The sequence below is a fragment of the Penicillium hordei genome, assembly GCF_028827395.1.
Source record: "Penicillium hordei strain IBT 12815 chromosome Unknown utg000001l_segment0_segment0, whole genome shotgun sequence".
Lineage (NCBI taxonomy): Eukaryota > Fungi > Ascomycota > Eurotiomycetes > Eurotiales > Aspergillaceae > Penicillium > Penicillium hordei.
Genome location: NW_026623142.1, coordinates 1423186 through 1437937, shown reverse-complemented (window position 1 = coordinate 1437937; position 14752 = coordinate 1423186). Strand labels below are relative to the sequence as shown.

The following is a 14752-nucleotide window of genomic DNA, read 5'->3' as shown; positions in this document are numbered from 1 at the left end:
GAATTTTTTGATGCAAACAAGACAAACTCCGATGATTTCATCCGGGTTCCTCGCAACTCTCGCAAGTTTGGAAGCTTCTTGTCAACAAGTCAACTGCTGTTCATGTTGCAGTGTGTCTGTCCTATTTTCTTGTCAAGTTTCTCATTCATGTCCAGGATGTAAACACAAAGATGTCTGTCAATCTGGGACGCCGGCTGTACACCCATATCTGGGGTACAGCAAATCCATTTCTTGGTCGCATACGAATAAATCGCGTACCGGCCCCCGATGCTTATAACTCAAGATTATTCCTCGATTCGTCCCTTTCAAATCCCTCTCGACGCATCTCGACACCCTCAAGGAAACCCACTGGCCTCACCAAAAGATTCGCTTCTGGTAGCTTCTTCGTCCTCGGCGTCTCGCCTACGTCAGCTGCCGCGGATACTACGGCAGCATGCATCATCTCCTCTCCCAAAATTGCCGCCCAGTATGTTTGGAAGCGAACTTTACATACCTCAAACGACCATCAACATGGGAAAGAAGCTTCTCAAGATACTCATGAACGCAACGAAAATGACCATTCCCAGAAACTCGGGAAATCCGGCAAGGATACATCCGCCACACATTCACAAGCCAAACCACCCCAAGATACTCAACAACCAACAACAAACAATCGCCACTTAATGGATCGCTTACCACATATGCCTCACCTACATCGGCCAACCAAGGAGGAGCTTTTAGCCGCAGCAACTGGGTTCTGGTCACGCCTCAAAGTACGATTCAAATGGTTCTCTATAAGAAGTGTCCGTCCTTACAACATGGATGAGATAGCTGCGCTATTCTCTTGGGTTTTGCTGGGCCACATCGTCTGGGTCGTCGTGGGAACTACCACTTTCTTCTCGCTTCTGATCCTTGCGATCAACACTGTATTTGCTCAAGGTATGTCCGCTTTTTGTTGCAGGAAGGCCTAGGTACTGATGAGTTTAAACAGAAACATTGGCAGGGTGGGTGGGCAACTATCTGACCAAGTCTTCTGGAGTTAAAGTTGTTTTTGAGTCTGCAATTGTGCCCAAATGGAAAAATGGCGTCATTACCTTCAAGAATGTATTTGTGTCAAAACGGCCAGGCCAAGGCACAGGTCATGTCAGTAAGGGCTCGTCAAAGTCTGCAGCAGCCGCGGCCGCAGCTCGAGGTGACACTGGATCCGAAGATTCCCAGGTAGTATCTGATGAAGAGGAGGATACTAACTACACACAATTTGATTTGTCAATTGAGACGGTCAACGTGACATTATCATTTACCAAATGGCTCAATGGAAAGGGCCCACTTCATGATGTTGAGGTGAAAGGCATACGAGGTGTTGTCGACCGCCGCCATGTTTACTGGCCGGAGGAGGATTTAGATCCTAAATCCTACCGACATGAGCATACTCCCGGTGACTTTGAGATTGACTCTTTCAAGATGCATGATTTGCTTGTCACCATTTACCAACCGGACAACTTCCGTCCCTTCTCCGTGAGCATCTTCTCATGCGACCTTCCTCAGTTGCGGAAACAATGGCTCTTCTACGATTTCCTCTCTGCCAATATGATGTCTGGGTCGTATGATAACTCTTTGTTCACAATCCATGCTCGTCAAAGCCATGGATTCACGGGTATTCGGCAGGATAGCGAAGCAGAAGAAGACGGCAAGCCAAGCCCGTGGAAGAAACATAACAGGATTCGAGTCGACGGACTCAATGTCGACCATCTCAACCGCGGGGTTGAAGGTCCCTTCTCTTGGATTCACGAAGGGACTGTAGATATTGTGGCCGATATCATGATACCTGCAGAAAACGATGAGAGCCTAGCCAAGGTGATGGTCGATTTCTATGACCGGTTAGAAACCACTGTCACTACCAATCGTTACCCGGGGCCTCTGTCTTCATCCTCCAGTCCAGAATCAGAGACTGAAGATCAACGTTTCCTTGTCATGGATTTGCGCGTGCACCTAAACAACGTTCGGGCTGTCGTGCCCATCTTCACCCGGGACCTTTCTTACATCAACAACGCACTGATCCGTCCTATTGTTGCCTATATCAACTCCAAGCGCACTTTTATTCCCATTAATTGCCGCTTAGTCAAGCGCGTTGGAGATTTTGATGGAAGCTGGACCGTCTTTGACAGTGGCCTGATGGATGACCTGTCAGCTGCCGTGAGTACCCTTTTTTCGTGTCCTACAATACCTGAATACCTGATCATTGCTGACAACCTCTCCAGACCTATGACGCGTTTGCCCGAGATGTCGTAGATGATCAAGCCCGGAAAAGGCGGTTCAAAAAAGTTGGGTTCTGGTCCCTTCAGCTGGCCGCCCAGGCTATTTTCATGGGCATGGCTGGAAATATCGCCTAACTGTACTATTGTGTACTTCATCTGATTGGCGTTTTTTTCCCCCTTTCTTTTTTCATATTTGGTCTGTATTATAGTCATTGCGGTCGCATTTACAGGAGCCTAGGTCATTTTTCAAGATAGAATCCATCTCAACCCAAGTAAGGAGCAGAACTCAACCCAGTCCAACTGAGACGATCTCCAGGTATTCCCCTGGACTTTCAAAACATTCCAATTACCAACTTCCAATAGCCCTAGATAACTTTCATATCGCTCTGGTTTCACTGCAGTTGTGCCGAATGCTAGGACGGCTTTGTACTACAAACAAGTCTATATATCCATTTCCCTTTATAAAGCGTTAGTACGGGGCTATTATATACAATCCACTCCTTGGTTTATATAAAAACAAGAAGAGAAGAGAAGAAGAAGAAGGAACAGGAAGAAGGAGAATACGATACTCATAGGTAGTTAGTTAGCCTTGCTCTCTTAGGTAACTCGGGCAGAGAGACTCGGACGGGAGATTGAAAGGGATCAGGTCTGCATACCAACGTATCTCAAATCATCTTCCTCACTTGCTCTTCTCTTTTCTTCTTGGAAAGTACCAAAGTTGTCCCATCCAATTTCTTTTATATTTATCTTATTTACTATTATCTGTTATTGTTCCTATTAGCTCGAAGCCCCCTTTTCCCCCCCACTTGACTTTCTTAAGCTCCCGAGGTCTCTCACCTTCTCAACATTCATTCTCTGTGCCACCAGAGAGTGTTTTTACCGTTATTTTCTTTCCAATCAGTTAATCGGTTTATAAGACCCCTTTCCCCCTCCCTGGCGCTTAAGCTTCAGCTTCCGGGGTTCCGCGCTTTCGCCCCTTGGGCCATCGCCTCGTGTCGCCCCCGAACGTGACCCCTCTGATGAGTCTCGATTCTTACAGCCATGTCGCAAGTTCCGCGAGGGAGTAATGAAAGCTCGCCAACTTCCTCGAAGAATCAGGCCGGTTACCTAATCAACAACGGCCTCATCCCGCGAGATTACCTAGCTCGATCCGATCAACACCCCGGGCCTGCTCCTGGTTCTCGACATATCACACCTTCCCCGTTGCATACAAGTTCCCTGCCTCAGTCGTACCTTGTGGACGACTCTGCATCATCCCAGAGTCCCCTATCTCCGAAATCTGGCAACCCTTCTTCCTCCCAGAATCGGTCGCCAATCACTCGTGTGGCCAATGCACCATACTCTGCGCCACCCTTCGGCACTGGTCAGAATCTGTCGCAATACCCAGAAATAGAAGGAACAGAATCGGTGAATTCCAGCTGCCGGCCTGGCGATAACAATATGCCCAAACCATCCCGTGCGCCAGAGGCCGATCGATCTGCCTCTTCCTCAGTCAGCTCTATACATTCTATGCCGGGAGATCGCGCACCCAATCGTGCCATGCCTCGTACCTCGTCGATTGACTCTGCTATTTCATCCCTGTCCTCCAACTCTCAGAGATCGGCCTTTGATGTCAATGCTTTGAGTATGGCCGACATTAATAATCTCATCAATGCGGCTGGATCTGCCGAGGCTGTGATCATGCACCTCTTGAAAGAGAAACACCAAGCGGCCTCTCAGAACGCGCAACTTTGGAAATTGGTTGACAAACAAAGGACTTTAATCCTCGGCCTTAACAAGGATCTAGAACGTGCTTTCCAAGAGAAGGATAAATATCGAAAGAAGCTCAAAGATATACAAGACGCTCCGCCATTGCCCGTTGCCGCGCCCTTAGCTACTGTGGCCGCACCAAGCAGCGACAAAGAGAATGCGTCGCGCAAACCTGACCAACCATCGATTGTCCCACCATCTGAAGCCTCTCGGCGGGGCTTCGAAAACACCACAAGCCCAGTCTCTGCCACAGATCTCCCGTCCCCAGTAGGAGACGGAATGAGCAGGTTTCCGCACCCGAATCGCAAACCACCACCTGCGCCTCTGAATCTACAACAAGCAGACAATAAAATGGAATCTTTAGCTTCAGATTCCGATTCCGGTTCCGATTACGGTGACGCCCAGGATATAGATGAGATTCCGAGTGGGGGCCGTGGGCGGAGAAAGACGAGAGAGCAGGACGACAAGGACCGCGAAGCTGCGCTGCAGAAGGATATATTTGAGTCGACCGGTTCTGTGGGACTCCCTCAGGCAGCATCCTCTCACAGCTCCCGGGATACAGCAACGTGTAGCCCGGAAACAGTCCCCAGGGAGATTTCTACGAGATCACCGCCAAATGTGGGGGATTCTAATTCACTGGGGTCGCTTTTAGGCTCTCGGCCGCCCCCTGCTTCGTCATTTAATGGGCGCTCTATTGCTGCCATGCCCATGAGCCCTGGACTGCCTTTGAGCCCGAGACCAGAAGATCGACCCATTAATTCGCCCATGCCTCGCATGCCACGAGACATGTCCACTTCCATGGCGGCCGGGTATCAGGCCCCAGGATTGCCGCTCTCACCAAGAATGGCAGACCACCCCACGGGCTTTGCTCCCATCCCTTCGGGACGTCCTATTCCATCAATTGATCCCACGGTCATGATTGATAGCCCGAGATCTACAAATTTCCCCGACAATCAAATTTACCGAGGATTGATGTCTGATGAATACCAAGGCCTGCTTTTGCCTCCGAACGCCCTTCCTCTGGTTCAAGTCAGAGTATCTTCGTCGCGGCTTCGTCCTTCCCGGAACAGCTATATGGTATCCAGGCCCCTGGATGAGGAACCTGTTTTTACTCTCAGTGTGATCCTGCGATCAGAGATGTCAGAGCTATGGCGAGTTGAAAAGGTCATCGGTGCTTTGCCACAGCTAGATCAAAAAGTCCGACAATCTTCTCAGTTCCCCGGAAAGCTACCGGATAGAAGTATTTTCAGCGGACACTCCCCTGCCAAGGTTGACTTGAGACGTGCCGCACTGAATACGTACTTCGACAAACTTTTGGACACTCCAATGGACGAGAATTCCGCGCTAGCTATCTGTCAATTTTTGACAAGTGATGCCATTGAGCCTCGAGACGATGAGACAAGTCTGCTGAAAGGTCTCGCCCAGGCAAGGCCCGATATGCCACGTGGACCAGACGGAAAGCCTCAAAAGGAAGGTTACTTGACCAAACGAGGCAAGAACTTTGGTGGTTGGAAAGCCCGATATTTTGTTCTCGATGGACCGGAACTGAGATACTACGAATCTCCCGGCGGTCCGCACATGGGTACTATCAAACTTCATCATGCCCAGATCGGCAAGCAATCGCCAAAATCCACCGAGAATGCTTCACCTCATGGGGGCGATGAAGACTCTGACAACCAGTATCGCCATGCGTTTTTAGTTTTGGAACCGAAGAAAAAGGATTCTTCGGCACTTGTTCGGCATGTTCTTTGCGCCGAGAGCGACGAGGAGCGTGATACATGGGTCGATGCTCTCATGGAATATGTTGAGAATGCTTCTTCCGAGAATGAAGGACGTGGCAGCGTATCTTCCAAAAGTCAGCCTCAGTCTCAAGATGAATCAATACAGCAAAAGCAACTACTCTCCGGAGCCGAGGCTAAGTCTAAAATGTTCAACGGAAGCAAGAGATCCGGCCGAGGAGTTGATAGTCCCGATCAGGATCTCGGAGGCTCTGTGCAGGGTTTCAGCTTTGAAGACGCAGTGCAAGCTGATCCTCCGACTATTGGTTCCACTATCGAGCACGCTCCTCGATCCCCACGACTCCCGTCGGCTTTGTCGACAGAGTTCAGGGACATGACCATGTCTTCTCCCGATCACACAATGCAGTCTCCCAGACTAATATCTAGACCCACAAACGGCACAGTCATCCAAGACGTGGAAGCCTGGGGCAACAAAGCAAAGACATCGACGAAAGAAAAGAAACGCAGCATCTGGGGTTTCCGCACCAGGTCCTCTTTCGATCTTGCCGCCCAGGCCAACAGCGATACATCAGTAGCAAGCAACAATGTTGAGCGGACAGTTCCTGTTAGACCTGTATTCGGTATACCCTTGGCAGAGGCCGTACAATATTGTGGACCGCCAGGCATTGATGTGGAACTGCCGGCAGTAGTTTACCGCTGCATTGAATATCTTCATGCTAAGGAAGCAGCCTTGGAGGAAGGAATCTTCCGCCTGAGCGGTTCCAATGTGGTGATCAAAGCTTTGAAAGAACGTTTCAACGCCGAAGGTGATGTTGACTTCGTGTCTGGAGATCAATATTACGACATTCATGCTGTGGCTTCTCTCTTCAAGCAATACCTTCGAGAGCTCCCGACGACGGTTTTGACCCGGGAGCTTCATTTGGACTTCCTTCGCGTACTTGGTATGTACCTTGGTGGTGTATTATTTTCTCCTACTAACCTGGCTGAACAGAACTTGACGATCGCCAAAAGAAGGTCGCTGCCTTCAACTCTCTAGTGCATCGATTGCCTAGGCCCAATCTTGCGTTGCTCCGGGCTCTATCGCAGTTCTTGATCGAGATTGTGAACAATTCCGATGTGAACAAGATGACGGTCAGGAACGTGGGCATTGTCTTTGCCCCAACCCTCAATATTCCGGCGCCAGTCTTCTCAATGTTCCTCACGGACTACGACAGTATCTTTGGGGATACTGATTCAAGCTTTGCCAAGTCGGCTACGGAACTGACGGTTGAAAACACTCTCTCGCCCGATGATATTCGTTCCCCACGTCATCAAATGTTCTCCGATCTCCCTACACCTTCGTACCAGCAGACTTCCTTCCAATCCACTAGTAACGTGAACGGTCCCCCCGACGACCCCAGAACTCACTATGATACTGGCTTCACCCCGATGCAACCTAGCTATGACCAACCGACGTCGTCCAAGCATGAGCAGTATAACCAATCTTCGGGTGCTGGCGCTTCGTATTCTTCTTTGGATGGCATGTTGGGGCCTAACTCGGAAGACACTCGCTCGGCAAAAACGAAGCGACGGGAGAGTTCAATGCTCTTTATGGATGGTAAGACCCAAGCACGAGATGATCACCACGACCTTTACTAATACTGTCTGTGAAGATCCTTCCTTCTACCAGGGAAAGTGAATTATCATTCGCTTCTCACTGGGGTTTTTCTTTTCTTTTTTCTACGCCCTTCTGGTTTTGGGCTGTCCCAGTGGTCATGCCGCTCTTGTCCCGAAAAATTATGATTTGCACGACTGCAGAATGATGACTTAACCCATTTGGCAATCTCGGCCATCAAAGTCGCGAGGGAACGTTTTAATGATAATGGTAATCAAGATGCGCACACCAAATTTGATGGGTTGTCCATCTTGGAGTTGAGAGTTCCCATGCCATGGTCAGCAACTTTTGACCGTCGTTATACCCCCCTTCTTTTTTTTCCTCTTCATTTTCTTCTTATTCTTCGCTTTCCATTCCTTTGCCCCATTTTTCAGCGCTTCGACTATGGCTTGATGTCCATACATTATTATATCTGCTCTTATTTATCTGGAAATTTGGTCCACGGTTACGCGATATGGAGGCTGGCACGATTTGCCGATTGATTTTTTTTTCACAATTTACACGATTTGTGATGGCGGAATATAAATTTTATTTCATCTATGTAACATCAATTCCCGTGGCCTCGCTCACTCAAAATCGTTTTGTCCTTTCTCCTCTCCAGAGACCCATGAGTTCACCGGTCTCACTTGTCCAATCTCGGACACCATCCACCAAAGCTTTGGCCATTCCCTTGTTCTTGGACTTGGCATCAGAGGGACCTAAGCCAGTGGGTTTGGCCCCGGTGACATACTCAGAGCCCATACTTGGCAACACATTTTCCCCCGCGCTCAGACTAACAAACAGAGCGAATGGAACGAGCCAAACGCACAACCCAAAGTATGAAGCCACCTCAGAGAAAGATGGCATCTCATCGTAATTGACTCCATATGGCTGACGCCAGTTGTTCGACGGAGGCAAAGGCTTCGAAAAGTGGCGGAACCATAGCCAGTGGTTGAGACCGACGAGAAGGCAAGAGAGGAGGAAAAGAGGATCGGTGAGTTTCACGATAGGGAATCGGCGCAGATTGCTAGCGTAGACCATGTGCGACGCAATGCTCAGTAGAGATAATGACACAGGGAAACGGTCAAATATCATAAGCAGAACTTGTATCGCGACGATGCCGTAGATCAGACGGGTCAATACACGGCGAGCAAGAACAGTATGTTCTTCCACAAGCTCGGATAGATAGTAGAGCCCCGAAGCTAAAGTTTCAAATGTCAGCTTTTCCATTGTTGTCACGATTCCATGTGTCTCCATACCTATGGCCAAGGTGAGAAAGGCAAACCCGACAACCACCCCGAAATATCCGACTAGCGGTAGAATCCACATGATTCCCGGTGAATATAAAGCCGTCGAACGGTGACAGTGTTGGAAAGTAATGCAGGAGGCAATCAGCCTCAGAGAGAGAGATTCGAGATGCAATCGGAGAAACGTGGACGTTTTGGGATATTGATGCCTCAGGCAGCACCACCAAAAATAATTTAATGAATTTCTAAACTTCAATTTACTACGCAACTTGCACATTCAATACCACACATCATGTCGCGCCCTGAAGATATCCTGTATGACAATCTGGCCCTGTTTTACATATCTTGAAAAAGAAATCAAAAAAAAACTAATCCATCTCGAAAACTTCAGCCCTCCGGACCTGTTCTACAACGACAATGAATCCCGAAAGTATACGAAGTCCTCGCGTATTCGCAACATCCAAGCGAACATGACAAGTCGCGCCCTCGAACTCCTCGACCTAAAATCTCCCTCCTTCATCCTCGATCTCGGCTGCGGCTCCGGCCTCTCAGGCGAAATGCTCTCAGAAGTGTCACCCGAAGAAGGCGGCCCACACACATGGATCGGAATGGATATCTCCCCGAGCATGTTGGACGTAGCGTTACAACGCGAAGTGGAAGGCGATCTATTCCTCGCCGACATCGGCCAAGGCGTCCCCTTCCGACCAGGCACATTCGACGCCGCAATTAGCATCAGTGCAATCCAATGGTTATGCAATGCGGAAACCAGCGATGTCACTGCTGAAGGTCGTCTGCGACGTTTCTTCGAAGGTCTGTATGCCAGTCTTCGTCGGGGCGGACGTGCGGTTTGCCAGTTCTACCCTAAAAACGATGTCCAGCGGAGTATGATCAGTGGAGCTGCTATCAAAGCGGGCTTTGGTGCGGGTATTCTGGAAGATGATCCTGGGACTAAGAGCAGCAAGTTGTATCTTGTTCTCACTGTTGGTGGTGGTGGTTTGCCTGGTGATATTACCGGTGTTGTGAATGGTATGGATGATGTTAATGTTCTCGATGCGAGACGGAAAGCTACGGAGATCAATAATGCTCGTGGACCGCCCAGGAAGGGCGATAAGGCTTGGATTCTGAACAAAAAGGAGCAGATGGCGAAGAAGGGCAAGGTCGTCAAGGCGAGCTCGAAATACACTGGCCGCAAACGACGAATCGCTTTCTGATTGAATTGCTTTTGTTTTACGCGCACCGCCGGGCATGTTTGGTGGTTTCGATCAAAAAGAGGAAGCAAAAAAGGAGAAAAGCCTGGATGGAAAGAGTGTTCGAGTCATTCCACCTCAAGTACATAACTTTCACCCATTCTGTCCGTGTATGTGCATTCCCTTGGGTGTTATCCACACGCCTAAATCGGAATTCACATAGTCTTGTCGAGGGATGCTCATGGGGGTCATCTACATGTTCGACTCGGGTCAACTTAGTCGACTGTGTGATGCCTACTAGAGGCCTCGCAACGGGTTGGAGGTTTGAAGGTTGAGCTCTTTACCTTCTGGGCACCGTGATATGAAGTTGGCCCATTGAGGATTCATGGCCTTCTTTGATGTTTATACCCAACTATTAATGCAATGAATGTCCATGTTATGATCACAAAAGAAAAAGTGTCTATTGCTATAACTTGCCGGGGAACGTTTCGAGCTAAATGGAAAGGAAAGATAATACATCAAATCAGGACCGCACCGACCAATTCACGGTGTGCAAAACACATTCCAAGAATCGTCAGGCAGCATCCTCAATCGTAGCGGTAGGTATATTGGAGCGCGCAGGATTCCAAAATTTACAGAGACGTCTCCATCTTGTCCAGAACAGCCCGGGTGAACTCGTGAGTGGTAGCCTGACCACCCATGTCGCGGGTCATAGTACGGCTAGAAGAAGAGAGTTAGCATGGTCCCTTTTTTCATAGGGGTAATAGTCTGCACTCACCCTTCGCCGATAACATCGTAGACAGCCTTGGAAATGCGGTTGGCGTGATCATCGAGACCAAGGTGGCGCAGAAGCATGGAGCCAGACAGGATCATAGCACTGGGGTTGGCCTGATCCTTGCCCTTGATGTCGAGACCGACGTGACGGCAGCCAGGCTCGAAGACAGCAACATCACGGCCCATGTTGCAACCGGGAACGAGACCGGGTCCACCAACGAGGGCAGCGCCGACGTTGGACAGAATACCACCGTAAAGGTTAGGCATGACCATAACGTCGAACTGCTGAGGACGGGACACAGCCTGCATGGAAGCGTTGTCCACAATCATGTCGTTCACCTCCAGGGTGGGGTAGTCCTCAGCGACCTTGTGGAATGTGCTGCGGAAGAGACCATCAGCCAACTTCATGATGTTGGCCTTGTGAATGCAGGTAACCTTCTTGCGGTTGTTGGCCAGGGCGAAGCTGAAAGCGAACTTGGCGATACGCTCGGACTTGGCGCGGGTGATGATCTTGAGGGACTCGACAACACCGTTGACGGACTGGTGCTCGAGGCCGGAGTACTCTCCCTCGGTGTTCTCACGGATGATGCAGAGGTCGACATTCTTGTGGCGAGTGTTGTAACCGGGGATGTTCTTGATCAGAGAGATGGAGGCGTAGATGTCCAGCTCCTGACGGAGGGCAACGTTGAAGGACTGGTGGCCCGAGCGCTCAATAGGAGTGTGGAGGATACCCTTCAGACCGAGCTTGTTGCGCTTGAGGGAAGCCAGGGACTCGCGGAAGAGCTCCTCGGAGTGCTTGTTACCGGCGTCAACACCGCTAACATCAACCTGCTCCCACTCAATGGGGACGTTGTCGGCCTTGAAGATGGTCTTGACCGACTCGGCGACCTCAGCACCGATACCGTCACCTTGTCGAGTGTTAGTCCAGAACATGCGCCATGCAAGCTGATAATGCGCAAGAAGTGTGTGCCATACCAGGGATGAGGGTCACGGTGTACTTGCCACCATACTTGGTGGGCTTGAAGATGTCCGACTGAACACTGGCGAAGGCTGCGCAAATTCGTTAGCGGGGACTTCGAGGCACGTCAGGGAAGATCAATGGGCGTACTTCTGGCGGGAATAGAGCGACCGAGAGACGAAGCTCCGGAGGCGCTGCGGAGCAGGGTCTATACAGAGCATGGACAGGTTAGCCAAAGCCGGCCCCCAACTACCTTCGCGAAAGGATTGAAATCGGAAACACGGAAAGGTGGAAAAAGCAAAAATGGAGGGGGGAAACATACCCGTGCAGGCTGTGCCGTTCTAGAGAACATTTTCAAAGGATTGAGGGTTAAACAAAGAAATTGGGCAAGAATCTCGAATCACCAAAGGAGAGGGGGTTGGAAAAGGGAATGAAAACGGGAAAAAAAGGCTCCGGATGGGCTCGGCATTCAGCAACTTGTGGTTAGCGCCGGCCCGATCTTATCTCAATAGGATCACTTGGGCACTGGACTAACAATGAACTGCCCTTATTCATGAATTCCCCGAAACTAATCTCTCTTTGGCCAATTCTTATTCATATCCTCTTCTGGTCCTCAAATGTCACATCCCGCAGGTCGGTGGTCACATCGTTAACAAGTATACTCTAGTTCAAGTCACTTGGCTGATTAGCCGATTTGTCTGTCAAAGCATTCGAGATGATGGCTTGCCCTAGACCTTCTCTACATGAGACCTGAGGTCATTATTGGATTGTCCGGCTGAGATCCGTCAATAAGAACCGTATTCAGAGCGGGCGACCTCGAACAGTACCTCTATTCGGGCTAATAACCGTCCACGTCCACAAAGAACTCTATTGAGGAACATAACATACCTCTATTCAGAGTAACCGAGTTCTTCGAACTCATGGCCAACATGCTATTCTTAATAACAAGACTACTATTGAACCAGCAATGATACCTGATCTTCACAAATATATAAACTTCGTTGCAGTTCGTCTTCTCGTTCTTTTCTCCAGACACCATCATCGAGCTTTCTCAGTATTTGTCTTTCGCTCTTCAAACCAACTTGCCAATCTCAGACCCCCGGTTTCTCCTTCAACCAATCAAGATGAAGTTCACCTCCGTTGTCGTCGCCGTTATGGCCGCTGCTACCGTCCAGGCCGCCGCTACTGGTTCTAGCACCACTCTCCCCAAGTGGTGTGGTCACATCGGCCAGGGTTGCAAGCGAACTGCCGATGCCTCCGTCGATGTCAAGCGCTCTGCCGATGCTCTCGCCGAGGCCATGGCCAAGAACCTGCCCCTTGTCCTTCAGAAGTGGTGTGGCCACATTGGCCAGGGATGCTACAAGGCTAAGCGTGCCGCTGATGCCGCCGATGAGGTCAAGCGTACCAGTGATGCCCTCGCTGCCGCCATGGCTGCTCTCGAGGAAGAGGAAGAGGAGTAAATGTATGCTACAGCTTCATCTATCATGTCTATAGGATCAAGTGACTGACTTCTCCCAGCGTCTCCTTTACTTTGAATTCCGTGGTTCTGCATTTATCGACAGAGATTGCTCCATAGCTCTCTTTCCAATTACCGATATGCACACCATCTACTACGTCTTTTCGATATGAAATCACTTATGGAAGCCCAGTTGGCATGTGGTGGATTGGTTTATGCTTTATGAAAATGCCAATTGCAAACACTCTTTTATCTTCGCCGTTGGCCATGGCATTGGTTTCTGATTAAATCCGCATTTGAATTGTGGGGGTTGATGGGTTACCCAAAGGAATATGTATCTAGAATCAAAGAATTCCCTCCCCTTCTCACACACCATTCCAATTCAGAATCCTAAAAGATAGGATGTTCCAGTCGGCTTAGGTGGTCGATAAATTCGGTAGATCTACCTTGAGGAGGCTGAAGGAGCTATTAGTGACTAGTTGATACGCTTCCTTTATACTAGTCGGGGCATCTAGAGGCAAAGGGACGACAAGAACAACAATGATATGAACACACAAAAGGAATTCGTTTCACTAGACCTATTTATGACAGAACTAATGGTGGTATACACCACAGCTAGGGTAATATCGTCTCATCTCTTCAAAAGCGCCATAAGTTGACTCCATCGGGCCAGCTTTTGTCAGCTCCCACCATTGCTGACCTTGATACACCGGGTCCTTTGATCCAACATAGGGTTCACCAGTGGTGGGTTCCTTCGGGAGATGAGAGGCTTGATTGGTAATATTCTCGTAGCCAGATACCATGTACGGTTCAGCATCAGCATAGGCATTTCCATCCGCACTGTCGTCCATAGCAGAATCATGCATAGCAAAGTCGCCAGCAGGGGCACTGGCTTCATTTCCAAACTGCGAGTAGAGCTGCCATGTTTGGATTAACCGTTGTTTCTGTTCTGCATCGGCGTTTTGGAAGAGCGCAAGCTGATCCGGAGTAAGGGCATTTGGATCAAGACCGTGATGTCTCAGCACATCAATACTTGAAGGCTGCTCTGTGTGCTGGGCGAGTCTGTGGGCGGAGTGGTGGTAGTGTTGGGTAATGCTGTATGCAATTTCTGGCACTTGAGGTGATACGAGAGTTTCTCTGGGGGCGGGATGCAGCTGTGTCATACTCATTTGTCTATCAAACAGAGCTGAAAGTTCGTCTTGCACTTTCGAGTTGCTTTCCGAAGCGGACATCCCGCACTAAATATATAGGCCCGCCTGGTCAGGTTCCTTGGTATAATAAGATAAGAACGAACACAATCTACCTGTTTACAGTGAGGGTTCTCGATAAAGGCCGCGAGTGCATTTGAGATATCCGAGGCGTGCCCGCAGTGCGGGCACTGATGTAATATCGAGGAAGACATGGCGTGGTGAATTTCTGTACAGTTCAACGATATCCAAATGAATAGGAGAATGTCGAGGTTGGATTCAAATGTTTGTTCCCTGTAAAACTGAATACGAGAAAGAATTTTGAGTGTGTCTTTTGTTTAAATCGAGGGGCAAAGATGCCCAAGTTGCTCGGTTGGGCTGCAGTCTGAGGAGCCACTAGAGAGGCTCAAATGTTATACTGCATATTATGACTACAATATACCATAATGAGCGTACATATGCCCATATTGTGTCTATGGTATGTCAACAATACACAAAATACTACAAGGTACTCCTTGAGTACCTACAAATCCTATAGACAAGACGTACAAATCAATGTACTGATTAGGTATCCCATGGTCATGTGAC

The 14752-nt window shown here is 49.3% G+C and overlaps 7 protein-coding genes across 7 annotated transcripts; 4 read left to right on the top strand and 3 right to left on the bottom strand.

Annotated features, from left to right (window-relative positions):
- Nucleotides 1-170: 170 nt before the first annotated feature.
- N7537_000545 (mitochondrial distribution and morphology protein) lies at nucleotides 171-2392 on the top strand (the record flags this gene model as incomplete). The annotated part of the gene is made up of 3 exons (XM_056891603.1): nucleotides 171-918; nucleotides 971-2172; nucleotides 2238-2392. The coding sequence occupies 3 exons, from the start codon at nucleotides 171-173 to the stop codon at nucleotides 2367-2369; spliced, it is 2082 nt and encodes a 693-aa protein (XP_056756598.1). The 3' UTR covers nucleotides 2370-2392.
- An 883-nt stretch (nucleotides 2393-3275) lies between these two features.
- N7537_000544 (GTPase-activating protein BEM3) lies at nucleotides 3276-7400 on the top strand (the record flags this gene model as incomplete). The annotated part of the gene is made up of 3 exons (XM_056891602.1): nucleotides 3276-6663; nucleotides 6714-7319; nucleotides 7375-7400. The coding sequence occupies 3 exons, from the start codon at nucleotides 3276-3278 to the stop codon at nucleotides 7398-7400; spliced, it is 4020 nt and encodes a 1339-aa protein (XP_056756597.1).
- Nucleotides 7401-7946: 546 nt separating this feature from the next.
- On the bottom strand, nucleotides 7947-8684 carry N7537_000543 (uncharacterized protein; the record flags this gene model as incomplete). Its single annotated transcript, XM_056891601.1, has 2 exons — nucleotides 7947-8557; nucleotides 8615-8684. The coding sequence occupies 2 exons, from the start codon at nucleotides 8682-8684 to the stop codon at nucleotides 7947-7949; spliced, it is 681 nt and encodes a 226-aa protein (XP_056756596.1).
- Nucleotides 8685-8894: 210 nt separating this feature from the next.
- Nucleotides 8895-9813, top strand: N7537_000542 (18S rRNA methyltransferase BUD23; the record flags this gene model as incomplete). The annotated part of the gene is made up of 2 exons (XM_056891600.1): nucleotides 8895-8917; nucleotides 8994-9813. The coding sequence occupies 2 exons, from the start codon at nucleotides 8895-8897 to the stop codon at nucleotides 9811-9813; spliced, it is 843 nt and encodes a 280-aa protein (XP_056756595.1).
- A 608-nt stretch (nucleotides 9814-10421) lies between these two features.
- Nucleotides 10422-11873, bottom strand: N7537_000541 (isocitrate dehydrogenase (NAD(+)) IDH1; the record flags this gene model as incomplete). The annotated part of the gene is made up of 5 exons (XM_056891599.1): nucleotides 10422-10509; nucleotides 10568-11471; nucleotides 11539-11613; nucleotides 11672-11729; nucleotides 11844-11873. 5 exons carry the CDS (start codon nucleotides 11871-11873, stop codon nucleotides 10422-10424), a joined length of 1155 nt encoding a protein of 384 aa, XP_056756594.1.
- Nucleotides 11874-12645: 772 nt separating this feature from the next.
- Nucleotides 12646-12981, top strand: N7537_000540 (mating alpha-pheromone PpgA; the record flags this gene model as incomplete). The annotated part of the gene is made up of 1 exon (XM_056891598.1): nucleotides 12646-12981. One exon carries the CDS (start codon nucleotides 12646-12648, stop codon nucleotides 12979-12981), a length of 336 nt encoding a protein of 111 aa, XP_056756593.1.
- Nucleotides 12982-13570: 589 nt separating this feature from the next.
- Nucleotides 13571-14379, bottom strand: N7537_000539 (uncharacterized protein; the record flags this gene model as incomplete). Its single annotated transcript, XM_056891597.1, has 2 exons — nucleotides 13571-14215; nucleotides 14281-14379. 2 exons carry the CDS (start codon nucleotides 14377-14379, stop codon nucleotides 13571-13573), a joined length of 744 nt encoding a protein of 247 aa, XP_056756592.1.
- Nucleotides 14380-14752: the final 373 nt, after the last annotated feature.